The following is a 26,357-nucleotide window of genomic DNA, read 5'->3' on the forward strand; positions in this document are numbered from 1 at the left end:
TATCTGCCATATCACAGACGCCATATGCAAGCAATCGCTCTTCTTGCTCGATGAACCGAATTCAGAGACTCATCTTCATTTTGATGTTCGTCAAGAACAACATTCTGAACGAGCCAGGGTAGAATGACTTTCAAATGCCTTTTGTTCTTCTGATATTTCACGGAAGCAATAGCTACTTGTAGAACCGGACCGTAAACAAAGTCTTGGAGAAGCCATACCTACACCCGACAATGGACGTGATATTCCAACATTTGATCTACTGCTTTACAATATACACATTACACAAGGAGAACGGGCCGCACCATCAAGCACTTGATTTTAAGCGCTCCCGCGCACACTCTACGAAATCGTCAATGGTGGACGGCCATGCTTCTGTAGAATTATGTCAACAACTCGCGGAGCACGCAGGCGTGGAAAGTACTCGCCCTCCGCATCGTAGTTTTTAAACTCGGCATCGATGCTCCGTACAAAGTCCAAGAACTGGAAACGAGAAGTATCAGAAACCGCCGCAGTCAGACAACGAGGACAGACCATAGACCAAGTGTCCTTGCTGACACCTTTGCCACCTTTCGCTTCTAGATATTCAAACCACCATTGGGTATATTGGTCATTCCATCCTTGCTCTTCCGCACCCATATCAAGGTCGTCTTCATCAGTAGATGTCGTATGGGATAATGCGCCACCCTTCAAGCCATGGGGTAGGAGCAGAGCCCAGAACGCTTGTGCACTATCCATAGCTAGAAAATTGGACTTCAGCAAACAGTCCGGCGAAAAGACTGGTAGGACGAGGGCTTCAGGAGTATATCTTAGCTAGCCAATCGGCTTTCGAGATATCCTCCGGAAGCCCTGCAGATACTACCAGGTACAGCCCGGAAAAAGATTTGCGCGAGGCTGGATGCAGGCTGGATAGCTGAAGGATAGAAAGCACCTTCCGCAAAGTTCCCGCGGAAAACATCCATTACGATGGCTCTCGGTCTACAAAATGGACCTTTCACCCGGGAAAAACGCGGTATAAAAGCGTTTGCAGTCCGCCAGTCATACGTTGCAGCGACGAGGACACATACGCACGGTCCTCGGGGACTTGAGAAATATCCTGTCCAGCGGTTCATTCTACGCTTCAAGACAATCCCCAGCAGTCCCTATGCAACCTGGTCGATATACTGTTTCGGGCCAGACAAAATGTGCCGAGTTAAGCAGATAAACAAAGCATCCAAACATCTGAAATCCAGCGAAACGCGTTGACAATTTCGCGGGGGTCAAGACGCTGGATCACATGTTTAACACCTGTCGAAACCATCCCCTTTTGTATCTCTCTTTGACTGGCACGAAATAGCTGAGAACCGAGAAGTGCAAGCACATCTACGATTTCATCGCTGCAGCCAGACTGGCTTGGCCTGCGATAAAAAGTAGGTGTGCTAGTTGAAAGAGCAGGACAACGGCACCATAACAATGAAATGAAGGGGGGTTACTAGAAAATGTGACGAACCTAGACTCCTCTGACCCTCTGACTTTCCGAAATCAAACGTGTGACTGTAGACTTTGCGAAAATAATCCGGGTCGGAAGAGAGTTTGTGGCTGAGCCTCGGTAGCGATGCCTTCATGTCTGGTATATTATCGCATCTACAATGATGAAAGGGTTAAGCCGAACACAAGGGAGTCTTTATACTTCTTACCCAAGGTTCTTCCATCCTTCCAACCAGCCTGGTCTCCCCCATTCGCCCAACCTTTTTGACTTCAGCTCATACGCTACGGAAAGCAGCACAACGTCATCCAGCTTGACAACGAGGTCTTCGCAGAATTTAATCGTCCCGTCAATTGTTATCTCATCGCTGTCGGGATCTGCTTGGCCGTTCAGTGGGATCTACGTAAATCCATGGAGAACGCACCTTTGTACTTGTCGAACAAGGCATTTAATTTACTCGTAATCGTTGCCGTGGTTGGCACTCCGCTGGCACGATGCGAGATAGGATCACTAAAATACGCATCCAAAGCTGCGTCGAGACGCCTGTATCTGTCTAGGTATTTCTTGGCATCTTTGGCTCTGGAATGTTGAATCTTAGTGTTTATCTATTTCGAATATATTAGACACGCACGATGCTCCCGTAACACTGCAAAATTGAGCAGTTGTTTCGTCTGACATCTTCTTTGTAAATCTGGTACTTTTCTACCGGAACCTCATTAGGACTACACACTGCGGAAAGATAAAACTATACTTACCATCCTACGTGTATAGTACAAGATCAAGGCAAAGAGAAGGGCGACGACGGCAACGATGGACGAGAAAGGCGTGCTGGGGGTAATCTGATTCGTTTGCATAAGTGACAGCGTGACAAAGATGTGACACGGCAAAGCGGTCCGAGTTAACCGGCCAGTTTGATCGACGAGTCTTGATTCCCGGATCCATCTTTTCGCCATTGGAGCACCTGGACCAATTTCTTTCGTTACGAGTGGCGGAACGGTTCATCACGCTAGCAGAGGATGGGGGGGGGGCCTGCTCTATTGCTCATATGGCTCTATGAAAGAGTGCCTGAGGTTCATAGCACCATCATCGAATTAAATCTGGACCTGGCTATGGCATCTCTATGGAGCTTTATGGACTTCCGACACGTCGGGGAAACGCCTTACCCCGCCTGGTGAACACGAGGTCTGGCTTTTATTTAATCGCCGACGTTTGTTCTGTACGGCCTTCCGTAGTCAAATTTCCTTACAGCCTGTTTCCAGGCCAGTCCTTGGTATGCATCTACAGCCGCCCTGCATGCTGGTTTGCTGAGCAGATCTATCATAGGACCAATTCCGCCATTGGCATGTCGCATTTCACAGATCACTGATCAACGAACACGTTGCCGATGCACTGGCTTGCTGCCTCTTTGACGTCGTCGTCGACACGGTTCAATATGTCAGTATCATAGCAGCTTTCATCGGGGCTTTCATTTCGCATAAGTGAATGCCTGACAGATGATGCTTGTCGTCATGCCACGTATTCTTTCTGTCCATCTAACTCGGCACTTGGACTTGATCCATCAGTTTCTCAGTCCGACACCAGTGGATCCCCCTTTTGGCACGGAGCAGCACATATCCATGGCGCCCATTGCCGTCGCGACCTCGGTCCGACCCTCCTCCAATGTCTGACAGTTGTTGTTAATTATACACGATCGTGTTGCATGTTGCGGACCTGCACGCCATCATACGTGATCATCTTCTGTCTCCATATAGGTACAGGCCTTCTTGGGAACGCCCATTGTACCGGACCTGCAATGTCTCTAGTCCAGTAATGTAAGCTCTTCCCACTGCCTTCAGCGTTCACCAAGTTGAATTTATACATATATCGTCCAATCAAAAACAAGGGTCGCAAACTGCCAGATATCCACTAGTGCCTTTCTAACCCTGGCTCTCTGTCTGATAAGAGCAAACTCTTGCGTCAGCTTTTGTGTCGGCTATCATTGATACTGAGGTGAGATCGAGATACTATTTTACCTGCCAAAGAGTTGACATTGGTCTACTGATAGGATCCCGTACATTTGACAGACAGTGTAAAGTTCATTGCGTCAAGGCTCCCGACACAGCGCATTGGAATAACACACATATAGATGCCGCGATACCCCCTCCTCACGACCCGGTCCCGAAACTAGTCTCTCACGCCATAGCCGCTCCACAGTCAGCTCCACATCCGCCACGCGTCTGAAAGTCAAGTCACTCACGCCGTCTGCCTATCACTTTTCCCGGGTCCAGACTTGTCTTAGACAATGTCATACCTCCGCAACTCAAGCTCCTGGTCACGCTCATGGCACATGCTGCAGATCCCCAGGCTCACGACTTCTCTTCCCTTCCAGACATGCACCCACGCGCATCCCTTTCAATCGTTGCATCTTCCCCCAGGTAGTGTTCCCAGTTGCGCGATCAACGGAATCAATTCCCTCAAGCTAACGCCAGGCTATTTCTCATACGCCTCACGAATTCAGGCAGAATGCTGTTAATAGTCAGTCAAACCTGGGACTGCATCCGCTTGTTCTATAGGATTTGTCACCCTTATACTAGGTTATTGATTTTCGAAACGTCAGTCAAACCTCGGGCAGCAGATAACTAAAGACGGGGTGTTCTTTCAAGCGTTGTAGCCGCGTGGCTGATGAATTGCGAAGGCAAGACAGAGATCCGAGGTAAAAGAAGGTATTCGTTCATTGTATACGGTATTTCCTAGGTGCCGGAGAATTGGCGGGAGCGGTGTGAGTGAGAACGGGAATACCGGGTCTTGGGAATGGGGAAGGGGAAGTGGGGAAAAGGGGAACTCGAGTTGAACAGAATCCGTCAAACCTGGACATTACGAACCCGGAAACTTCATGGGCGCATTGCGGCGGGTGGATCGCTTGGGGAATTCGGTCATCGGAAGAAGACATTTTCGCCTCATGGCGCGGTATTATATGTTTCTTGCTTAACATGACTAGCCTTTGGAATAAAAACGACCTTCCAAGCCAGCATTGCACTCAATCAGCATGTTCTGCGGGTCCTGGATCGAATCGGATCGACGCACTGAACCTGTCACTGAAAGCGAAGACGTCACGGTTCTCAATGAGGTATGATATAAATCTCCCAGTTGGCAAGCGCGGCGCTCTGCTAGTCTTATTGGTTTCTGAGTCCGCCAAAAGGCACCGACCACCGGAAGCAAATCGATATTTTTTCACCGTCTCAAGAGATCTTCTTTTTAAGCGGGTCTTTCCGGTTCCTTTGCCCCGCAGACTTGACCGCAAAAGGCGCGACCGAAAAGGGTTTCGATCATGATCTTGCGTCCAACGATCAAATGACATTGGCATCTGATGGAGGGATAGTCCGAGGCCCTGGCGTCTTCTCGACATTTTCGATGAATGAATGCTTTAAATATATGATATGGCGTGGGTATACAGATACTATAGCTACGAACGGTGCAACAAATGGGGGAGGGATATGGATAGCGAGTCATATTACTAGTGATAACGTGTAGGCATTAGCAAGTTAAGACAGCAAGTAGATAGAAATAGCTGGGCGTCATCGCGAGACGTGTGTCATACCGGGACATGAAATACATGAATGAAAGGAGGCAGGCTCACTCGTAATGGAACCAAGCCATTAAAAAAGAGAAGAAATCAGGATCAGAGTCGTAGAAGTGGAGCGTTGACAAAACCGCCGATATTAATGGGCCCACGATGATGATGATGGTGATGGAAGTAAAACACATCAATTCCGTACAATGACCCGTCTAGTGTGTTTACCTGCTCGCCGTCGCTCGGCGTACGGCATTGGTCGCTTCCATGATTCGTCGGGATCTCCGCCTTCATCCGGGAACTCGACCTTTGTCTGGGCACCGGGAGGGGTGGGATCAGGGTGGAGTGTCTTTGGGGTAGAAGATGCATGTGGGAAGAGGGGGGAAGGAGTCACGGGCACCGGGCCGTTACGCTGAGATGATCTGGAGGATGGGGGGTATGCAGCTGATGATGACGGTGAGTGATTTGGATGAGGCGGAGCGCCGACGACCCCCAGGGAGGGCGACTGCCCTGAAGGGGGCGGCCAAGACCTAGGGCCACCTGGGTCTCGCACCGCTGTGCGAGACTTGTCATCGCGCATGGTTGCTGCGTGAGACGGGATATCGACCTCTACATGCACACGAACGATTTCCGCCCCTGCTTGAGCAAAAAAGGCCCTCTCCTGTCGCTGAAAGTATCCGCTGGTAGGCTCCGAACGATGTGGAATGACCGAAGGCGGTGCAGGGGGAAACATTGCCATTAAATCATGGCCTGTAGGAGGTGCGGGATATTTACGAGGATTCACATCTGGATGGTGAGTCAGATCTACATCTACAAAGAAATAATTCATCAGGAGACTGCCTTGAGATAAATTAAATAAAAATCGTACCGCGTAATGACGAGGGGGAAAGAGGACGACGCGATCGACTCGAAACGGAAGCTGATGATGGCGGCGACGGAAGCAAAAGGCCAGAGCGGGAGCGGGAAGACTCGGCAGTAGGAGAAGTAGATGCGGACGATGCAGGTGAGTCGTCGACAGGACGGAGGTGGTAGGAAGCGGACATGGTGAAGCGAGGCAAGGGCGAGAAAGAGCACAGCAGGTGGAATACTTATAAGGGACTGGCAATGATGATCGCAAGGAAGAAGCGGGTATCCAAGATCCAATTGAGCATTCTTAATATGAAAAAGAAATTACCTAATCCGCTACTCAGGTTCAGCCCTGCTGAGAGCTTCCGCTTCGGCTACGGTTGATGCTGCCAAGTTTCCCCACAGGCCATCGGATTGAAATCAAGGAATCAGCCCTTGCCAATCATCAACTACAGAAGTCTTGTGCTACGTATCCAGGGATGTCGTAAAACTCATTATGTTACCCCTGCTGTAATGCCAAAATTATCATTCGAATCCATATGCCCGTTGCGTCTTCGGCTCCTCCGATTGTGCTGAGATCTTCTTGCTTCTCTTCCTACGGTTATTACACCTCACCGGCCTTTCATCCTGTGATACCCGATCTTCCAAATCCTGGCCTGACTAGGGCTAACTCTCCGATACATGAGGTAGGTCACTGCTCATCAGCCTCCATCGTAAAGGGTAAAAATACTTCCAAGTTCCGTCCATCGCCGGCAGTCAACTTGAACGTTCGTAGCCCAATGGAACTGAACTTTTCTGCATTGTGGGGTATTTAAAGCGTCAATGTTAAGGTCCTTACGAGAAAGCTTCCCGAAAGTCTAAGCCAGAAACTCGATCCCACCCGTAGAACACGAGTTCATGATATGATGCGCTTCTGCTCGTCATAAACCATCGAAGGGCTGACCAGGTGGACCACCTTGCGACATGTGATTCGACATTCACCGCACCCCCCAGAATCTTCGTCAGCCAATATAAATATCTCTGGAAGGAAATCCCATTCACCAGAGAGGGCTTTGGTGGAGCCGATATCACTGGAGGGGACAGTTTTCCTACAATCCAGGACAAGGGATCTAGACGATGCGGCGTTTCATTTTTTTTAATGTTTTGCGCTGAATTGGTTGATCAGTTCTGCATCCGCCAGGAGGTCTTTTTTTCAACAACGGAAGGGAAGAGGAAGTCTGGAGCGATCCGATCTTTGAAAACCCGGTATCCGATACAGACGGCGTGCGGCCTAGCTGGACGATAGATTCCCGCAAATAACAATGATCTGGAGTGTCATGTATCCGACCTTGTTCCTGTGTAAGGGAGCTTGTATTAATGGATGACGCTGGCATGATCAATAATTCACTCATCGTCTCCGAGATCTACGCGAGGGGAAATAAAAAGGAAAATACCAGATTTGATACCATGTCAAATCGATGACTTGGAGGGGAGTCACAGTCAATTTGTCAAAGGGTCGACGGCCTGTCCGATCAAATGCGATCTAAAGAATAAAATTGATGGGTATTTAAGCCGTCGTAGCGTAATGGTAGCGCGTCGCTTTCCTATGTTGGGATCTCAGGCGAAGGTTGTGAGTTCGATCCTCACCGTCGGTATTGCGCGGTTCTGTATCGTTTTTCTCCGTCACTGTCTGGCAGTTCAATGGAGTTACCCAGAAGTATGAGGCAGTTGGGCGTACTACACGGCCGACATACCAGACTCCAACAGTCGCGTGAAACTGAGGTGTTGGACGACTATATTTTCTTAAAGCCAATAACAGTCAACACGCCGCAGCAGGTTACGTTACTACTGAACGTCAAGAAAAACATAAGAAAGACCGCTAACTGGTGTGCTGTATCTCTCCCTGACATGTCCCAGTGAAGGCCTATAGATAAGCTATACCATCTTCAATCAGAACATGCCGTTTTCTTAGATTTATCGTTCAAGAAGATGAAAACCGTATTGGTGATACCTGCAGAACCTGACCCGGAACAACTGCGAGAGCATAGACACAAAAAGCAACGGGTACTGTCATTTGGTGTACTCGGAATTGGCTATGAATGTTAACAATCAGAACACGGACCGGCGCCGACACACGCACAGAAGGATTTGATGAAGAACGCAAGGAAGAACTACCTTGGCATCAAACAACATGCGGGCAAGGCGCTATGGATAAAAGCCTGCGAACTTCGAAGAAGTGATCATTGCAGCCGAAGACAATTTCTGATTATGTTCAAAGAAAATAAATATTGAGTTGTCAATATATGGTTATCAAGGGTAAGTGGAGAGTGGTGAAATTAGCATGCGATACATGCGAGGCGACCACCTGCTTGCTGGATGCTCGTTGCATTCGAAAAATCAGTGCAAGACCATATCAGCGTGCAATAACATCAATCGACTCATGATTTTCTCTCCCGTCAGTCCAATCAGCGAGTTATTCTCATGTCATTTATGCGTGAAAGGTGAAGTAGGTGTGTAAGACATTTATCAGGAACAGACGGAATGATAAATCGACATGGTGGGACCTCCAGGTGAAGGGGGGGAACTGGAAGGGAACGTCCCACGAAGTCTCACGTCCGATAAGGTATCATCATAAAAGATTTTCTCTACAGCAACTGGAGGTTGCCGAAGTCAACAGGAACCGTGAACCAGTAGAAAAAGTAAGTAACACACACCTAAGTGCCGGGGAACCTATAAAAGAAAATCCGAAAACACAACGAGAACAACCGAAGTGTGAACGTCAGATGCGTGACGAGCGAGGGAGGGGAAAAAGTTTGTAAATGGGGCACAGGAGGCTCAAGCGAGGCTTTTTAAACAACGGCTTTGGACCCAGAAGATCCCGCGCGATTGGAGGAAGATGGCCGAAAAGGAAGTCTTTACATTGTGCCTTTTTCCTTTACGAGAATTGACATGAATAGAGCCCCGTAGCAGGAGAAAGAAGAAGAGGAAGAAGAGGGCTCATCCGTAACGCCAGCATCGGTGGTCGGAAATGAAGTTGTTTCCTGGAAACTGGATGTCGAGATTCCAAAGTGAAAGGGGAAGAGGGTAAAGATCAGAAGGGAGGGGGTGGGCTAGTCCAATTTTTTGGTTTCGTGACTCATCGGAATTCGTTTCTCCTTCGTTGTTATCACCCTCAAAGATCCTCCAGAGCTCGAAAAGGGTGGGAAGGGAACAGTTCCGTACGTCGAGAATGCCGTGAGATTGTGGGTAGGCAGCAGTTGCGGATACAAATGTGTGGTGACTAGAGAGAGGAAAGAGTCGAGGGCTTACCCGGCGTTCTAGTTCGTATAGCTGTGCCCTTGCTCAGGGACGTTCAGATTTGGTCCGTTAGTCATTTGGGATTGAATTAACCTTTGGCGTCTATGACAATCGTAAGTGTCTCCTAGGTATACGACAGCAAGTTTAAACAAAAGTTAAACGTCCCTATGCAAATCAATGACAGGATTAGTATAACAACAATTGGGTACCGGTGAATACAAGTACAATATTGACTTTGTTAAATCTACAGTCAAAGTAAATGATGATAAGTTACGGATAGATCAAGCTCCAATGTCCGTTTCCCGTCATCCGTCCTAAAGAATACCGAATGAAAAAAGCCGAAAAAAAAGGACGAATCACAGCGGAGAAATAGACCCCGGGGTGTATTGCACGATTGTCGGGGGTGTCTCCACCACTGGACTAGCACTTCCACTCCCCGCAGTATAATACGATATCGTACTCGTCGCTGAAGGCTGACTCCCACTGGTGCTTGCACTGCCCTGTGTATCCACGTGGTCAGCAACAATCTCCCCGAGTTCCCCGCATGCACTTATAAGCAAACTATTCGACCGGCTCGGTGGCTCGCTCGAAAGGGGATGGGTGTTTCGCGTTGGCGGTCGACTGAATGAGGTCATCCGCTCAATAGTGTGCAGACTCGATGTCGTGCCCATCTCGCGCGAGCCGATACTCTCAATCGTAGGCATCCGGCGTACGTACCCTCCCAGTACCCGAACATGATCGTCCGGTGGATAGGGTCTTCCAAATTCGTCATATCCAATGGCAGCAGAGTACGAGTACGAACTCGCCATGCTCTCGGAATGAGAACTCGAAGAACCATCAGGACGAGCGTATTCTAGGCCTTCATCGGTCTCTCGGCTGATTTGGGATACGAGTGAATGGAATCGATCGACAAAGTGGTAGAGATCACGGTCATTGTCAGAAACCGTTGGAAGGGGAGGTGTCGGGGTTTTTGGGGTGGCGCTTGAACTAGATGCACGAGATTTTTCGCCGCTAGGAATAGGTCTATGATGGGCATTGTGGGTTTCCGTGGAGGATGAGTCTTCCTCCGATGAAGGGGAATCGGAGACAGGAACGCTTCTTATCGATGTATTGCGTGAGCTTCGCAAAGATTTCTGCATTCGCGGCGAGGATGTGATAGTAGAGGTGGAGCATAAATGTGGATTAGAAGACCGAGTGGTGGGCGCGGTATGAAAGGAAGCAGCCATAAGGGGAGAGGAAGACATGGATTGATCGACTGATTCGGGGTTAGCGAGGTGGTGGCGGCGGCGCCTGCGTTTGCGGGCTCTTTGGGAGGGCCGGCGAGTAACCTGGTAGGCAGAAGAAGACAAGTTGTAAGGAATCTAGATATAGAGATGAGTACGTGAATACGGCGAGCCAGTGTGAGAATGGACTTGCAATGATAGCCAAAGTAATGAAGATGCGAAGGATAGACAAGCCAAGCCAGGACGCCCAATCGTGTGTTCTGCCCTGACACGTTGAGCTTGACGCTGACACGGCCCAAACAACATCAAGGTCGAGCCCACATCGCTGTGACAAGCTTAGCTCAGGTTCTTCGGGGACATTTTGCCAAACGAATGTTAATGCAAACGCGACGATCGCAGGTCCCAACAGGAATATAGATGCGAGGAAGCGAAATATAGTTCGTGTGAGGAGAATTGAATGTAGATCGACGTGAGCGCGAATCAACTGTGTCTGGCAAAAAGATACGATGAAACGACATAACAAAAAGGTCGCGGAGACAGCTGTACTGGTCCCTAGGGCAAGAGAAACGTCTTGACCGGTGATAGACTGGTAAAACGCAAATGCCAGAAAATACCGGATGGCGCTGTATATGGCCCAGGCACCTAGAACATATTAGCGAGACGTCACAGGACGGCATTTGAGACCCACCCATGATCATTTCAAAGATTAACACGGTTAGCTTCAGGACCTTTAAACGCCGGCGAACAGCCTTTTCCCAATACCCCTTGCGTTCCCTCAATGTTGGTGTATAGTCAAGGGTTAATCCCATATCCCACCCCGGGCTCGGACCAGTGGGATGAGCTGGCTGTCGCTCCAGGAGGTCGAGATACGCTGAACCAGAGTACAAAGGGTCCAGTAGCGGTTCCGTCGGATGAGAGTTTTCCGAAGCGATGGTCCTCAGCGTCGCCGTCGAAATTGTCCGTGAATGTGAAGGTGGCAACTCTGCTGGCTCGGGGGAGAAAATTGCATTATGAAGGTATAATGCAGCCATTTAAGAGTTGACCGCCGACATCCAGAGCGCTCGAACGGCTGCAGTGGATTGATTAGCTAGAAGATGGTGGTTAGCGAACAGGACAGCGTTGCGAAAAAAAAAATTTGAGAAATATACTGTGTGATGTCTCCGAACAGTACAAGTGGAGTAGTTGCAGAATATTCTGAGAGGTCGTCAGATTTGGATCAAATTCGGGTCAGAATTAGAATTTGAATGTTGTGATGGAGAAGGCAGTGACAACGATTGCTTTTGTTTGGTAAACGCGTCGTCACCTGACCTGACGCGATCGAATCCCGCGTCGGGATTGTCGGTGGTCCGGCGATCAGTGTCTCGCCTCGTACAACTTGTCTTGTCCTTTGCCAGGATCCTGGACTTTTGGTAGATATCCCGAAGGAAGGAAGGGGGGGAAGGTGCAGAACTACACTCACGCCGCAGAGGTGGAGTTATGATCATTGATCAGGAATGAAATGTCTGCTTTCGCAACGGGGAAATGATTGAGGACATTGATGGCAATGTGAGTAAGACCTTGGTATTGGATTGCGTACATCAGTATTAAAATAGCCAAAAGGCTGTTCATACTACTCACGATAAGTCTTGTGCTTCTGTATAGTAATACGACCGTCGGAGCCCTGTGAAACCCGTCGACCTTGACGATACAGTTCCTCGTCATCATGGTTATTGATGATGAATACGTGAATCAAGCCTCCAGCCAGGAGGCGACATAGTGTCTGTATCGATTACGCAGGGGATGACGAAGACCGATTGTATTATTGCACTGCCTAGTCGATTAATCCACGCGAGTGCGGCCGGAGCGACAATACTCCTATCATCGTGGACGCAAAGAGATTGGAAGGGAGAAAGAAAGAAAAAAAGACATGGGATGGTTGAGACCGTTGTGGTAGGGACACAAGATACCCAAAAAAAAACAGCCCCAACCATGATGAGTCCAGAGGGCCCTCTAAAAGCGCGCACGTCCGCGACGATAACACGGCTCTGCCAATGAAAAGGAATGGAAAATTCGGGGGTTTCATGAATTTGACAACTGACAGTATATAGTCACATTGACCAGAAAGGGTAATGGCCGCCCACATATTTATATAGACGATATACTTAGTGTCTAAGGCGATTGAAATACCTTTGAAGATCTCAGCTACATGCGGATTAATAAATGAGACCAGATGACGTACCAGTGTATTTTCTCTCAAGTGGGAAGAGAAACTTTGTATACAAGGCAATATAAAGGCCATTTGCGTGAATACAGACATCACGACAACTAGCACCCGTACCAATAGAGACGGCCAAGTCCAGGCCTGATTTTTTTTTTTCCCTCTTTTGCTGAGGAAAGATGTTTCGGTGGGTTCAACGATTACGGCGACTCGAAAATGCATCCTGCGCAGAGGGAAACAATGCCATAAAATAGCACACGCAAATGCAGGATCACGTCCTGACTCTCAAATATAGAGCACCATCCGACATCCCCAGTAAAACAGTTTTAAAAAAAGGTGTACAGTGTGCACCTGGCGTGAGATCTGCGCGCAGCACCGTGGACATCGATGTCGAGAACAATGATCCGTCCGGCAAAGTCCGAGCAACAAACCTTTGATCCCAAGCATGTGAACAACGACCCGATTTCACAGCTGGTAACACGCATTCCAGTCCACGACCCACTTTCACGGTTACTAAAACCAGATATATTTTCATCAGAGATACACACAAAACCATACACAAAGAACACGAAACCGAAAGCTAAAAAAACAGAGACAGATATATGTAATATGGACAACAAGTGCGGTGGGTGGGGGTGGGAGGCGGGATGGGATGGTTATCACGGGATGAAATGCAATAATATGGCGTACAGTTGAAAATAAAACCGGATGATGATGGGATAATACATATGAGCATGTTGGAGGGCATGCAGGCGAGTTAGTAGCAGGGGGGCTAAAGTAAGATTCCTTTTCCATGTCAGCATCCATTCCCCCTCAGTGCTTAGCCCACTTGCCTGTCGGAGGCGATGTCCAGGCAGAGACCAATTCGTCAGTCTGAACGACAAGTTCTGGAAGAACGTCCTCCTCTTCATTGTCGCTGTCTGAATCGGAATTGGTATCTTCAACAGCGGCAGCAACGGGCTCAGGCTCAGGCTCTTGCTCTTCGGGTTCCGGCTCCGGCGGAGGAGTAGGCACTTCTATGACAATGGCTTCTTCCATTACAGGCGCCTGCACCTCAGTCTCAGCAGCGGCAGCGGCAGCAGCTTGCTCTCTCTCCTTGTCCTTCTCCTCCCTCTCCTTCAACTCCTTCTTCAACTTCTCCAGCTCCTCCTTCTCCAGTTCCAGCTGCTTCTTCTTCTCGTCCTCCTTGTCCTTCTTCTTCTTATCCTTCCGCTCCTTCTCCTCCTTCTCCCGCTTCTCTTTCTCGACCTGCAGCCTCACCTTCATCTCGCGCTCGCTCACAACCCACTCTGCCGCCTCATCCGCCGCCTTGTCAGGGTTGCTCTTGTGCTTGAGCAAATACCCCTGCAACGCCGCAACACTGAACTCCTCCTCCGGGATAGCATCTGCGAACTTCTTGGCCAACAAAGCAAGCTTGGCGCCGTCCAACGGCTTCGCAGAGTGCTGGCTGCTCGCAATATGCTCCTCTACCGGCGGGGGCAGGTACGCTTGGTTGTTGGCGCCAAACTGGGGTAGCACCTTGCTGCTCTTGGATGTAGCGCTGGAATTGTTCTTCGGCGAAGGAGGCAGCGACGATGTCGACGACGCAAAGGAAGGCGAAAGGGACCACAATGTCGACGAGCCTGAACTAGGCGTCTGCGGAGGTGACGGGATATTAATCCCTTCAAGCTCAGCTTCGTCCATGTCACTCAGCGTGGACCCGGGAGGGGGGGCACCATCACAGGAAGCAGCAGGCTCTTCCACTGAGGGGAAGAAATTCCGGAAGAGCGCCTCAGCCTGCCATTTGGACGCGTTTTTGAATTCGATCCAGACATCCATACGACCCGGTCGGGAAAGAGCGGGGTCGAGGCGCTCAAGGTGATTTGTTGTCCTATCCAAAGCCGTACAGTCAGTACCAGTATTTTGGGGAACAGATGGGAATAGGCTTACGCAAAGAGTAGCCTACCTTCTGCCGCCGCCACACCATCTAGTGCGTTCAACAAGCCACTCAAACTCAGTGTGTTGACATCGGATAGCTGGTCTCTCTGATGCCTCCTGCGACCGGTGGATGGGACGGCTGGCGTTGTGGTGTTGGTCTGGTCATTGTCACCCTCGTTGTTGTTTCCTTCGGGGTTACCACTCGAGTTCTTGTCCCTCGACACGCTTCTGGTAAAGGCGGCGTCCAGATCTTCTAGAAGAAGGATACACCGCGACGGGACACGTCCCATCAACGTCGTTAACGTACTGTCGCTTATCCACGAGGAAGATAGGGACACGACGTAAATGTCCAGCATGAGCTCGCCTGCTATGGCGTGTATAAGCGACGATTTTCCGGATCCGGGGACACCATGGAGAAGATAGCCTCGGCGGAAGGGAATGCCACGATCAGCGTACCACTGCAACCTCGGTGAGTACAAATCGCGTCAAGGACAGAGAACTAACGCACCTGCTCCGACTTTAAAAAATCCCGCGTGTCACCAAGAAGCATCTCCTTGACGCCTGGATTGAGGACAATAGAGCCCATAGGACGTTTATGCCGTGAATCCGTCCAACGCCAGCTTCCATGGGAATCAGCGAAATAGATTTGAATGCGATGAACAGCTTCTGCTTCGTATTCCCGCTTAGCCTGGAGGACTAGCTGTTTTAGGATGGAATTATTGCGGGCGACAACGCTGGGAACGCCTAATGAGCGGAGCGGCAGAAGAAGGAAAGAGAAGTTAAGCACCTGATGGACAAGACCTCGCATCCGCTGCCATCATTCTTCCTGCCTCTCCTGATGCGTAACCAGTGACCCCTATAAAATATGGTATGTGTCGTGTCAAACGTCGGCTGGAATACGACTCGTGTCTTGACCCTCCCAGGTTCGTCTTCTTCATCATCCTCGTCTTCCTCATCGCCAAAAGAATTATCAGCGGTCCGAGCAAAACCAGAAGAAGAACGAGTGGTGGTCTCAAACTCCCTTGACCGCTGCCATTCTGGCTGTCGTGAGAGCCAGAGCATTAGCCAGTCGTAGGGATAGTCTTCTTCCGAGAAGTGTGCCGTAAGGAAGAAGGCTAGAATGTGAATGGTCAATTAGGATACAATAGTGCAGGATAGAGAAGCATGATAAGATATAGAACCCGGTGCGGCTCCGACCGCATCTTCCAAGGAAAGTGGAATCGGATAAACAACCGTGCCATAGGAACGCTGAATACGACGGGCCTGCACTCGTGGAGGGCACACTCCTGAGGTGAGGCTCCCATGCGACCGCAGAGAAGCCAGGAGAGACAAAAAGAGAGGAGACACTCACAGTTGACGAAATGTGACCTGAAGCGCCAACGCAAAGATTAAGCGACGACAATGAACGGCGGGCGCTAATGACTCACCAAGCAGAACTCGATACTCGTCTAGCGGTCTCGACTGTTCCCCCCAGGACGACAAGCTTCATACCGTCAATGACCGACGACCCGGCGGCGCCGCCTACGAGAGGCTGAACAAGTGATTTGAGAGCGTCCATGGAAGTGGAAAGCAAGGCAGAAAGGGACTTGGATTTGGTGATCCAATATCGCGAAGAAGGAAGGGGGCGGTGGGTAACACAGGTTGGAAAAGCTGGAAGGTGAGATAGTAGGCAGTTAAGAGAAACAAATAGGAGGCTGAGGTCGATGGTGACTGTGGGCTCGGATCCGGGCAGCACCTTTCGAGGCAAGTCAGGACGCGTCAGCAGGTGTCAGACCTGAAATTGAAAACGTGTGCGCGGAGTCTGAATGCAGCAGCGCCACTCCGGCTGATGATCTCAACTCACCTTGTGCTTCCCTTTCACTGGCAGATCCACCATTAATTATCCATAACATTTGCCCCCCTCGTTTACAAGGATATTCATTCACGAACCCTCAAATTATGGCCCCTCAAAGTGGTATTGGTCAGATGCCAAATGACGCTAACTAGATACAAAAAGCAGCGCCCCACGCCGCAAAACCTTATTGCAAGATTCCATCCAAGATGATGCAAGAAACGGGTGAAAGATTCTGACAGAGAACGATGAGAAGTCCCGTCTGATGCTGAGAAAGAACCAGCCAAGACATCAAAAGCATTCACGGGCGGAAGAAGAGATCACCCCACGGCGACAAACACATAAGGACGCCGCGCCGCGCCCATGAAAAGCCACTGAAGGCGGTACTCCGGACATGGACACCTTCATAGTGGTTACCGCGCGCCAATTGCACCACACGGCCAATGTATACCCACTGCAAGTGTAGATGCGTCGTTATGGCGATCCAGGAATGAAATCAGTCAGTCCATCTTCGAATCCATTAATATCTGGTGAATTCATTCATGATGATCCATCCGTACGCATCTGGGCCCAACGAATGACAGAGGTAATGGAGAAGCGGGGACCTCAATAGCGCTCATTACCATGGCCACGGAGCATCACTCGACCAATCTGCTCCATGGAGACTTGCACTGTCGACTCCGATCCAGTGAACGGGTGAACGATACTCCTGGACAGCTTAAAATGAGGCAAACGTGAGGTTGAGCGTCCCTGCGCCAACACCCGACATTCAAAGAATTGGTCGCGATTACTGTCAGCATTCAGGTAACCGTTGAGGAACAAGGCTGTGCCTATAGGATATATGCAAGAGGAACGATAGACAGACGACGTGTCAGTCACTAAGAACCTATTCTGCATCTCATCATTGGGAGCCGGACTCCGATCCAGTGGATAGAAGAGCGGAACTCCTGGACGGCTCAGAATGAGGCAAACGCGAGGCCGAGTCTTTACAGCACCCGAGCACGCAAGAAGAGATAGGTCCTGGGCGAGGTCTCCGACAAGGAGTAAGGCGGTTCCTATACAATATATGCAAATAAACGAAAGATAGACGACGCATGACTCACCGTAGGGCTCTAGAGTGTCTCCCCCGAAAAGAGTCCTAGAAAAGCCATACCGAGATGATTAGATTTCCAAAGGTGCATGTAAACGACGAGGTTGACAAGGTCGCCACGGAGCTTCAAATGGCTCCACAGGAAACGGGCGACAGCAAGGTGGATATGAGGGCCAAGACAGAGAAGTATGTGGCCATCATAAACTGTGAACATACCAAGCTCACTTGCACGGCATATGCTGTGCTGTATGACTTGTTGGTTGACTGTAGGCGCACAGAAGTTGTCAGACCCGTAACCACTTCTTCCTGAACTGAATGCATCGAGCACAAAAGGACTTCCACAACGGCTGGTGTACATGACTCCTTCGCGCCGTCTCGGGCAGTCGTCACACATATTATTCCAGCACGCTCATCATTCGATCTCTAGCGTCGCGGTCGCACCGGGAATGGTACAAGCTGCATGCTGTTGATACAGAAAACCATTCTCGCTCGCAGAAAAGAAGACGTTATCCAAGACAGTATCGTCCTGCATCGAAACGCTATCGTCCGCCGCCATGAATTTGAACGTGGTCGCTCGCGGTTGCCCGAAGGTCAGCGTCCTCCCCGACGAGGATTTTGGCCGATGGTAGAACTATGGATCACCCAAGTCAGGCAGGTGGCAGATTGAGGATGGACGCAAGGCTTACCCGAACACGAGAACCGACACCAGGACCTTGGTCGGTGTTCAGAGATATCGTCCCACGGGATGGATCGCCAGCGGTTATTGCGTATGCCTACCAAACCGAATAAGCAAGCTAGAGAAGCCTAAAAAAAGAGTATATACTAACGATTTGCGTCTCCTCCGACATCAGATAAAATTCCTCCTCGGGGTCTAATGACGTGACAGCCAGATTATGCTCTCGTATAGCTGAGAGCAACAGCTGGCTAGGATTCTGCCGGTCAAGCGTGTTCACCAAGTTGCCCTCGCTCTCCGAAACAGTCATGGTTGAGGACAGGGACACGAGCCCGTGATAATCGAGCATGGAACGGACATTCTTTGCGTGGGACAACGCAACGCCAACCGCTCCCGATTCCCATATCCGCTGGTTCCGAAAGAGCGTCACAGGGCGTCCGGTGATAAACGGCGTAGAGGTAGGGACAAGACCTATCTGCTCTTCTTAAATTGGCATTCGCATTTGAGCCCCTCGACAAGGAAAACGTACCTTTGAGGCGGTGGGGAAATTCGCATGTAATGAGCTTCTTAATCCCTCGGGAGACGCATCCGAAAAGTAAATCAGAGCATTTACGGAATCCCGTCTGGAAGACCTTATTAGCAGAAAGCAAGGGAAATAGAATATGTACGAACTGTAGATCCTCTAGACCGTCTGGACGTTCCTGTGTCGACATTCTCTTACTCCACACATCTTCCCAATCCAAACCTTCTCCATATTCACCTTCGAAGGACGGCGCGTTTTTGTCTTTCTTTCTGAAAGAATGCCACCGTCCAACCTGAGGCAATGGTATACCAGGGATAGTTGAACGAAATGGGACACAATTGCCATCGAAAACGGCCAGTGAACATGATACCATGTCCATGGCTGCTGGAGCTGAGAGGCAGCCGACGGTATTTGAAGACAAAGTAGTTAAATTTTGAACGAGTTGAGAAAGTTCTGAGGCCTCGACATTGGGAGAAAGCGAGAACAGAAGATGGTGACGAGAGTACTGACTGGAAAGTTGGGAGATGTGATTCAAAATCGCCGTTGAAGAGCGGGAAAAAATGGTACTCGTGTGAACCAACATTGAAAAATAGATAATTCGCAGCAAGATCCGAGAAGAAGCTCAAGGAAACGCAGGCATTAGCGACGTGACTTCGACATGGAAGAAGGAAAGAAAGAGGTGAGAAAATCCGCGCAAATGTTCGCGTTTTGGTGTTTTATGCGATCGGCATATACTTAAGTTTCGGCCCGGAGAACCAAAATTTGACCGAAATATTGCCGAAATTGCCTTCTCCAGTGGCTTGTTATTCTGCAAGAAGGCATGTCTGTCATCTCTTTTCCTGAAAAAAAATGCCCTTGTGCTCCTAAAAGATATATGGATTACTCATTATTTTCACACATATCATTCAATTTGATGGTGAAGGCATGTATTCTACCAAAATGGGGCTTCATGACGACTCGACAACAGGTTTCTTGGGGTAAGCGCCACTGTACGAAGGGGAGCTTATCAGTTCGAATTCTATGGCTTATGAAGAACTAGTTGGAACTCTAGATCCGGATGACGAGAAATAGAATACTACATCACTTACTACCACTGAATAACCTAGAACGATGGAGACAGTTTTCCCATCACACGTTTGCAGAGGAATTCATCGCCCCCCCTAGTCATACACGCATGCGTTCTATTTGATACAAACATAGTGCAATGCTGTAGATAACACAGTAAGTAGTAGTACACGCAACACAAGCCACCTAGTGACCCCCATCGCCTGGGATGACATCGACCTGAGAATTCATCAGTCTATGAACGTCATGCAAGAGAAACAACATACCCTGTCAAGATCCTCCAAACATTCCCCAATGATCCTAACAGCCTTCAACAGATCCCCCTCTGATATCACCAGTGGAGGCGCAAACCGAATGCTGCATGCAGCCCGTCAGCACGTGCAGAAGCTAAAGCAAAATTTGATCTTACATATTCACATGCGTCGGTTTCGCTAATACTCCTCGACTTTTCAGCAGCAGGCATAGCTGCCAGGCCGTGCGTCCCTTACGACTCTTACTCTCGTCTATAACGACCGCATTCAACAGCCCTCTTCCGCGTACCGTCTGAACCAGTGGGGAATTGAGCTTCATGATCGACCTTCGGAAGAGTTCTCCCAGCACCATCGCACGCTCCGCCAGACGCTCATCGACGAGGACATTAAGAGCCGTCATGGCTACAGCACACCCTAGTGGGTTTCTACAGACAGGATTAATGGATGCAGAAGAGATAAAGATAGGCTCTTACCCTCCGTAGGTACTGCCATGCTCGCCGGGTTTGATGCAAAGCATGATGTCCCGATCAGCGAGTACTGCAGAAACCGGGTACACTCCGCCGGATAGCGCCTTGCCCAGTAGGACCATATCTGGTCGAATGTTATCGTACTCACACGCCAGCATCTTGCCTGTTCGACACAGTCCTGTCTGGATCTCATCACATATAAGGAGCACATTGTGCTTCTTGCAGAGCGCATGGACGCGTGAAAGATATCCCTCTTCCGGAACAACGATCCTATCAGGAACGTATCAGATAAACATAGGTAAAGGAGGGGGGACGCTAAAACCACGCACCCAGCTTCTCCTTGAATCGGTTCCACGAGGAACGCTGCGACATTCTTGCCATGCAGCTCAAGCGCACGTTCCAAATCCTCCAATACGCCATATCTGATGGTGTTCAGTTGGGAGCCATCAAGATACGTCGGTCCGACACCCTCAAGGTAAGGTCCGAAGCCAGTTCGGCTCTCAGGGTCGCTACTCATGCTATCTTTCATAAATAAACTCAGCGGAGATTCTCCATTAAGCAAAAGAAACGCCACCTAATGACGCCCAACGTCCTCCCGTGGAAGTTACCTTCCACGCTCAAAATCACAGCCTGGCCTTCGGGAACACCCTTCTTCATGTAAGCCCACTTGCGTGAAAGCTTCAGAGACGTCTCGACAGCTTCTGCGCCAGTGTTCATGGGCAGAACCATATCGTAGCTGAACATCTCCGTGATCTGCTGAGCGAAGCGGCCAAAGACGCTGTTGTAGAAGGCCCGAGACGAAAGGGTGAGTCTCTGTGCCTGCTCGATGAGCGTTGCGACAATCTTTGGGTGACAGTGCCCCTGGTTTACGGCTCTGTTGCCACATGTGAGAAAATCGAAGCAATGATAAGTAAAAAAATACTGACGAATAGGCAGAAAGCATGTCGATGTACTCTTTGCCTTCAGGGTCCCATACTCTATTAAAGATCTAATCAGATCATGAGGATTTTGGCGGCAAAAAACACTCACTTGGCACCTTTTGCGGAATCGAAGACGACGGGTAACGGATGGTAGCTGATCATGGCAAAAAGGCCGCAGGTCAGTGGATGTTGTATAAATGGAACGGATACGAACGACGAAACGTTATAAAAGGCGGCGATGAATCAGGCTTTGTGGCGTCCTTTCCTGCACACGATGATGGCTATCCTCAACGAAAAAACGTCCGAAAGGACACAAAGAAAAAAGGAATACTCACTTGTGGGCTCCGTACTTGTTCTCCATCTGGATAACCTCCGCTGATGTCAAATGAACGTTGCTGGCAATTTTCGCGACAACGTTGCTTCCGTTTTTCACGCTGCCGTTGGAGAGGCCGTTGGAGAGGCCATTATTGGAGAGGCCGTTGGAGCTCGTAATAGCGGTTGGAGACATGTTTCTTGTTGGTTTCTTGGTTGAGAAAGGTATTTCTTGATGAATTTGCGAATTTCTGTCGATGATGGTGGTAACAAACAGAGATAGTAACCTCGGAGGCCCCCGCTGACCAATTATATCCATCCGCTTGCTCATGCTCCGCCCGTCGCGCTTGGCCCCAGCTTGACTCCCAAAAATTTTTTTATTGCCCCTATCTTGTTCCGATGAACAAGGAGGGCCGTCTTCGACTGACGTGGCAGGATCCAGGACGCGGAAGGACTTTGAATTCCGTGATATGCGTAGGGGTAAGAATTGGATCGAATGACTCGGACGGTGCTATCGGATTGAACCTGTAGCATGTATATATTTTCGAGCTTCACTTCGTATTTCAGGACTGGGGCCTAAAAAAACGGCCGACATCAAACTGAGATCAGGAGATATGAGCCCAAGTAAACGAGACCTTAAGGTGTTTCGTTTCACCCCAAGTACGTTTTCTTAAACTCTCTGTAACTTCCTTTCATATTGTTCCATAAGCGGGAAAGCTTTTCGTACTGGTTTAGCTTATTTATATAAACAAAAGCTAGTAAGGTTCGGGCTCGTTTTTTCATTCATAAAAACGCGCTAACCCCTGTTGTGTATAAGAACCACAGTTCGTGTCCATGACATGCTCTAGGTCAAATTCTGACTAGCCTGAGATTGAGGGATGTCATCGTAAGGATAGCACAAGCTTGCGTAAAATGCGCGCTATATCAACAGCGGCAATGATGCTCTCCTAGCCTTTATCTCCGTCAGTACGCGGTGTTGCTCCAGAGAAGGATAACAGGCGCACTAGTGTGCTCGTAGCAGCTCTGAATACTTGTGATACTAATGGTTGCGATGAAGCTTGCTGGCTCCGATACGAAGTCTGAACAACCGTTTTCGACATCGACATTTCTTTTCCCGGATGGGATCTTTATATTGGCTAATGCGCTCAGAATTGGTGTTGAGTGCTAAACTTTCAAGGACCTGCATCATTCTGACTGCTATAGTACGGGTCCAGGATGCTGACAGAAAGCTCGCACAATTCGTGGTGTTGTATCATAATATCCATCTTAGCAGCCCATTGAAATGGAACAAGTCAGCTTGAACGAGGTATCAAGACGTACATCAAGTGGTGATAGATATGTAGGCGATCTTCTCTTCTGAGCAAGCCTTTCCGTTAGTGGCACACTGAGCTTGACAAAAGCGGTGGGCGCAACCCGACCCGACAAAGTAAACAAGGCCACATCAATCCATGAGGTACCAACCTTTGTCGTTCAGTGCAACATCCATAAAGTATAACGTCACCCACAAATCCTCTGACAATAATCTCCAACAACAGTCTCCAGCGAAGTGAGCTAGTCTTTGATGCCGCTGCAACGCCAGTACTGAAGCCACTCCAGATGCCAGAAAAAGGTAAGAAACGCTTTGCGCCCTTCGACGCAGGCGAGTCTCCGAAGCGCATCAAGACCAACGTAAGCAGGATCCAGCTGCGGCCTGCCACTCATTGGCTAATGCCCTCTAGGCGGTACTACTTCCCGTGGGCGAGCCCTCACGTCTAAGAAGTATAGCCTCTCCCAACGCACAACCGAGGGGTCGTCTTCGTGCATATGCAAACGCACTACGACCCACTGTGGCACTGAACCCGTCCACGCCACTCCAGGTCTTCTCGCCAGAGTCCCCCTACAAGCTCGGCAGTTTTGACTTTTGGCCGATCACCAACAAATCACTGGAACTTGCAGCCGCGAGTGGCCTCCGACCCGACTACGAGGCGATTTTCGACCTCCTCTCGACTTGGCAGAACCAGGGTATCGCAGATTGCCCCATGCGTTGTTTTATACCGGACCTTCCCAACGCTCAGAATCCCAACGAGAAGGGCCGTATGCGGTGCGTCGATATGCGTGACCCTGTATCCGGGGAGATCCACGAAATAGCTATCACTTCCCTCGCCCTTACTGACGCGTTCAAATGCGACATACCCAACTTCCCCCTGCGTCGGGATGGAGAGACCATCGAGTCTGTCATGGGAAACACTTTCATCGCCAATATACCCACGACCGGAGTTGTATCATCTTCCGGAGGTGTCTTCAAGATGAACTGCTCACCCGTGTGGAGTGCAGTCTACGATAACAGAGAGAACAGTGCTCATGGAACTGAACTATGTGAGGTGTTTGAAGGGTATCTCGAGATGGCAGGGACGTATAACCCGCAGGGATATGATGCTGGAGAAGGGTATCGATTCCAGTGCGGGTTTTGGGGTGTAAGGTCGCGGTATTCGATGTTAGCATGGGATCCATTGGTGCCTTGCACTGACTCCTACATTCCGATGGATGTTGTAGAGTAAGAGAACAACGTTGTAAGTACTCAGTCGGCACAGTATGAGTGAAACGACTGTATTGATAGTGTATCATACCTAAAGTAGGAGAACAATGTTGTAAGTACTATTGGGATAAGTAAGTAAAATGTATATAGGTATATGAGTTAATGAACATACCTCAGTTGGCACAGTATGGATGAAATGACTAAGGATGCAGAAGTAACTATGTGGGATGTATACTGTCAGTGTGAAGTATAGGAGCTCGGGTAAACGAAAGAGTTTGTAGGCAGTGGTGTACAATATGGGTAATATAGGAGGGAAGAATCAGGTAGCATGTGTCTCATTCAACACATTGAACTTCCTCTGTTGTTAATATCATAATCTCAGCTTGTGTTTACAAATATGCATGGAGATCTTTTGCTTGTGATAAATGGCTATGCCATCCCCAATAATAAGAGCGGGACTTGCAACTTCATTGGTAATAAATGTTGAGTATCTCCGTGTCTAGTGCCTCTGCTATCCGAATTCATCCCAACTTTTTGTATCATGTCCTGGTTCTTCTCTCTGACAATACGTCATACGTTTGAGCATCTTCTTAGGGAATGACTAGATACCGTGGTTCTATTTTGGGTGCCTGTTGGGACCTCTAAACTTGAATAAGTTTCATTGGATATATACCCATCTCTAGCATAAGTTTCATGCTACACTTGCCATCTTCGCAAAGCATGAACGATCACATTACACCTACCCAGTACCCAGGGAGACATCGGATTCTCTACTCAAGAAATTGTTACTCTGACTGGGCAGGTTAGAGCTTAACTTTCGAGCCACAATCAATTCACATGCAGCCTAGATTATTGAGTTAGACCAGTGAGTTTGATATCAGAAGGACCGTGAATGAATGAATTGAGGCTACCCGGCTTCCTCCTAGATTGCTATTTAGTGCTTAGGCCTACTAATACAATACGGATGAGATATGGATACAAGAACACAAGAATCAAATACCACGGCTCCTACCGACTGTACATGGAACATACTATCACAATGCAAATGTCCTATGCAAAACATGGAAGCTTATTCCCACCATAAAATCATCCAAATGTTTGTGCACCATACATTTCCTATCGCTTGCCACGATGGCCATGGTTTTGATATAGCTCGAGTCCACTGTTGACAGCGTAGCCTTTGCGGAAGGGGTGTGATAGACATACAGCACGACCTCTCGGAGTTCTGTCAGGAAGCTCAAGTCGAGGACACCTAAAAATGAGAAATGGATTCCAATTAGAAATCATTCTTCAAATTTATGGCCACAGCCCAGTTTCCACTGAATCATTGTGAGGGTGATGGATCAAAGAGAGGTGCGATATGACTTCAGTAGAAAACCAGCACACACCAGTGACCTCCAATTTTCAACTTGAAAATAGTTAGCCTGAGTATTGCATGGTGCTTCTTTACCCAATGTAAGAGGTCCTTGTTCAACGAGAGCGAGCGCAATCCTACGGGAAGGGTTATATCTTCCAATGATGAAAGCGGGACATTCTTGGTGGCATTACCCTGCCATGTGAACTGGATCAAAAGTTGCTGGAGATTGCAGAAAAGACCCGAGCACGAAAGGATGCATCTGAAATTTACGGCAAATATTTCTTCGCCCTCCTTTATCCTTGTAGTTGAAGGAGAGATGTCTGAGGTGTGCTATAACTCTCCATCTCACATCGCTACTGTCATCGTCTTCTTCGCAATAATACGGCATAAGCGACAAAATGATTATACGCCTGTTCCAGAATCTACGACATTGGGAATTTCGGGGACAATGAACCAATGAGTACCATTGAAATTTTCTAGACTTACTCACAACAACTCTGTCCTTCAATCTAGCCTGAAAGAAGTCAAATTGATACCTTTTCAACTTGAGACAGTTAGGGTGTGGGGAGAATTGTTTGTTTATTCTGATATTGTTAGAAAATGGAACATATTATCAATATGCCAGGTCACTTTGTCGGGCACATGGTGTAGTTGGTTTATCACGCCCGCTTAGCATTCGTGCTGTCTCTTTATTCCTGCGGGAGGTGTTGGGTTCAATTCCCAATGTGTCCATAATTTTACGCCGGCTTTTTTCATTGACCAGTGCTCAGTGTCAGCCTACACTGCATTGTGCGAGTGGTACTAATAATCTCCGTACTACCTAGTACAGTATACATTATCGTGCCCTGGTACTGTCAGTGAGTGTATTCCTCTATAATTACG

At 48.9% G+C, this 26,357-nt stretch overlaps 9 protein-coding genes and 2 non-coding genes across 11 annotated transcripts; 5 read left to right on the forward strand and 6 right to left on the reverse strand.

Moving 5' to 3' along the window:
- Positions 1-190: 190 nt before the first annotated feature.
- On the reverse strand, positions 191-2,733 carry BT62DRAFT_335111 (DUF298-domain-containing protein). Its single transcript, XM_043180542.1, has 9 exons — positions 2,218-2,733; positions 2,094-2,164; positions 1,887-2,041; positions 1,674-1,839; positions 1,487-1,620; positions 532-737; positions 426-480; positions 303-369; positions 191-256 (listed from the first exon to the last, which is right to left on the reverse strand). Exons 1-8 carry the CDS (start codon positions 2,413-2,415, stop codon positions 305-307), a joined length of 1,050 nt encoding a protein of 349 aa, XP_043036690.1. The 5' UTR covers positions 2,416-2,733; the 3' UTR covers positions 191-256; positions 303-304.
- BT62DRAFT_1009368 (uncharacterized protein) lies at positions 2,583-3,880 on the forward strand (the record flags this gene model as incomplete). Its single annotated transcript, XM_043177548.1, has 5 exons — positions 2,583-2,732; positions 2,786-2,896; positions 2,956-3,105; positions 3,530-3,654; positions 3,730-3,880. 5 exons carry the CDS (start codon positions 2,583-2,585, stop codon positions 3,878-3,880), a joined length of 687 nt encoding a protein of 228 aa, XP_043036691.1.
- A 1,181-nt stretch (positions 3,881-5,061) lies between these two features.
- BT62DRAFT_935144 (uncharacterized protein) lies at positions 5,062-6,224 on the reverse strand. The gene is made up of 2 exons (XM_043186870.1): positions 5,881-6,224; positions 5,062-5,822 (listed from the first exon to the last, which is right to left on the reverse strand). Exons 1-2 carry the CDS (start codon positions 6,053-6,055, stop codon positions 5,206-5,208), a joined length of 792 nt encoding a protein of 263 aa, XP_043036692.1. The 5' UTR covers positions 6,056-6,224; the 3' UTR covers positions 5,062-5,205.
- A 173-nt stretch (positions 6,225-6,397) lies between these two features.
- Positions 6,398-7,143, forward strand: BT62DRAFT_1009372 (uncharacterized protein; the record flags this gene model as incomplete). The annotated part of the gene is made up of 4 exons (XM_043177549.1): positions 6,398-6,544; positions 6,578-6,625; positions 6,689-6,751; positions 6,805-7,143. 4 exons carry the CDS (start codon positions 6,398-6,400, stop codon positions 7,141-7,143), a joined length of 597 nt encoding a protein of 198 aa, XP_043036693.1.
- A 265-nt stretch (positions 7,144-7,408) lies between these two features.
- Positions 7,409-7,492, forward strand: BT62DRAFT_t142. Its single transcript has one exon. It is a non-coding gene; the product is annotated as a tRNA-Arg (tRNA).
- A 1,724-nt stretch (positions 7,493-9,216) lies between these two features.
- On the reverse strand, positions 9,217-11,502 carry BT62DRAFT_935146 (uncharacterized protein). The gene is made up of 3 exons (XM_043186871.1): positions 11,046-11,502; positions 10,551-10,999; positions 9,217-10,495 (listed from the first exon to the last, which is right to left on the reverse strand). The coding sequence occupies exons 1-3, from the start codon at positions 11,386-11,388 to the stop codon at positions 9,491-9,493; spliced, it is 1,797 nt and encodes a 598-aa protein (XP_043036694.1). The 5' UTR covers positions 11,389-11,502; the 3' UTR covers positions 9,217-9,490.
- A 60-nt stretch (positions 11,503-11,562) lies between these two features.
- BT62DRAFT_1078578 (uncharacterized protein) lies at positions 11,563-16,029 on the reverse strand (the record flags this gene model as incomplete). The annotated part of the gene is made up of 13 exons (XM_043179400.1): positions 11,563-11,755; positions 11,817-11,913; positions 11,975-12,034; positions 12,081-12,211; positions 12,906-13,067; positions 13,384-14,424; positions 14,484-14,724; positions 14,779-14,929; positions 14,980-15,205; positions 15,259-15,586; positions 15,653-15,768; positions 15,823-15,839; positions 15,916-16,029. The coding sequence occupies 13 exons, from the start codon at positions 16,027-16,029 to the stop codon at positions 11,563-11,565; spliced, it is 2,877 nt and encodes a 958-aa protein (XP_043036695.1).
- A 1,775-nt stretch (positions 16,030-17,804) lies between these two features.
- On the reverse strand, positions 17,805-19,171 carry BT62DRAFT_903952 (uncharacterized protein; the record flags this gene model as incomplete). Its single annotated transcript, XM_043183541.1, has 5 exons — positions 17,805-18,023; positions 18,079-18,165; positions 18,220-18,540; positions 18,595-18,688; positions 18,738-19,171. The coding sequence occupies 5 exons, from the start codon at positions 19,169-19,171 to the stop codon at positions 17,805-17,807; spliced, it is 1,155 nt and encodes a 384-aa protein (XP_043036696.1).
- Positions 19,172-19,655: 484 nt separating this feature from the next.
- Positions 19,656-21,888, reverse strand: BT62DRAFT_935151 (ornithine-oxo-acid aminotransferase). The gene is made up of 9 exons (XM_043186872.1): positions 21,627-21,888; positions 21,401-21,445; positions 21,298-21,348; positions 20,946-21,245; positions 20,701-20,889; positions 20,378-20,641; positions 20,063-20,329; positions 19,920-20,010; positions 19,656-19,872 (listed from the first exon to the last, which is right to left on the reverse strand). Exons 1-9 carry the CDS (start codon positions 21,797-21,799, stop codon positions 19,840-19,842), a joined length of 1,413 nt encoding a protein of 470 aa, XP_043036697.1. The 5' UTR covers positions 21,800-21,888; the 3' UTR covers positions 19,656-19,839.
- Positions 21,889-23,126: 1,238 nt separating this feature from the next.
- Positions 23,127-24,140, forward strand: BT62DRAFT_996060 (uncharacterized protein; the record flags this gene model as incomplete). The annotated part of the gene is made up of 3 exons (XM_043190564.1): positions 23,127-23,149; positions 23,200-23,271; positions 23,322-24,140. Exons 2-3 carry the CDS (start codon positions 23,200-23,202, stop codon positions 24,138-24,140), a joined length of 891 nt encoding a protein of 296 aa, XP_043036698.1. The 5' UTR covers positions 23,127-23,149.
- Positions 24,141-26,111: 1,971 nt separating this feature from the next.
- BT62DRAFT_t143 lies at positions 26,112-26,207 on the forward strand. Its single transcript has one exon. It is a non-coding gene; the product is annotated as a tRNA-Ala (tRNA).
- Positions 26,208-26,357: the final 150 nt, after the last annotated feature.

This window comes from Guyanagaster necrorhizus (genome assembly GCF_019112545.1).
Source record: "Guyanagaster necrorhizus MCA 3950 unplaced genomic scaffold BT62scaffold_24, whole genome shotgun sequence".
Lineage (NCBI taxonomy): Eukaryota > Fungi > Basidiomycota > Agaricomycetes > Agaricales > Physalacriaceae > Guyanagaster > Guyanagaster necrorhizus.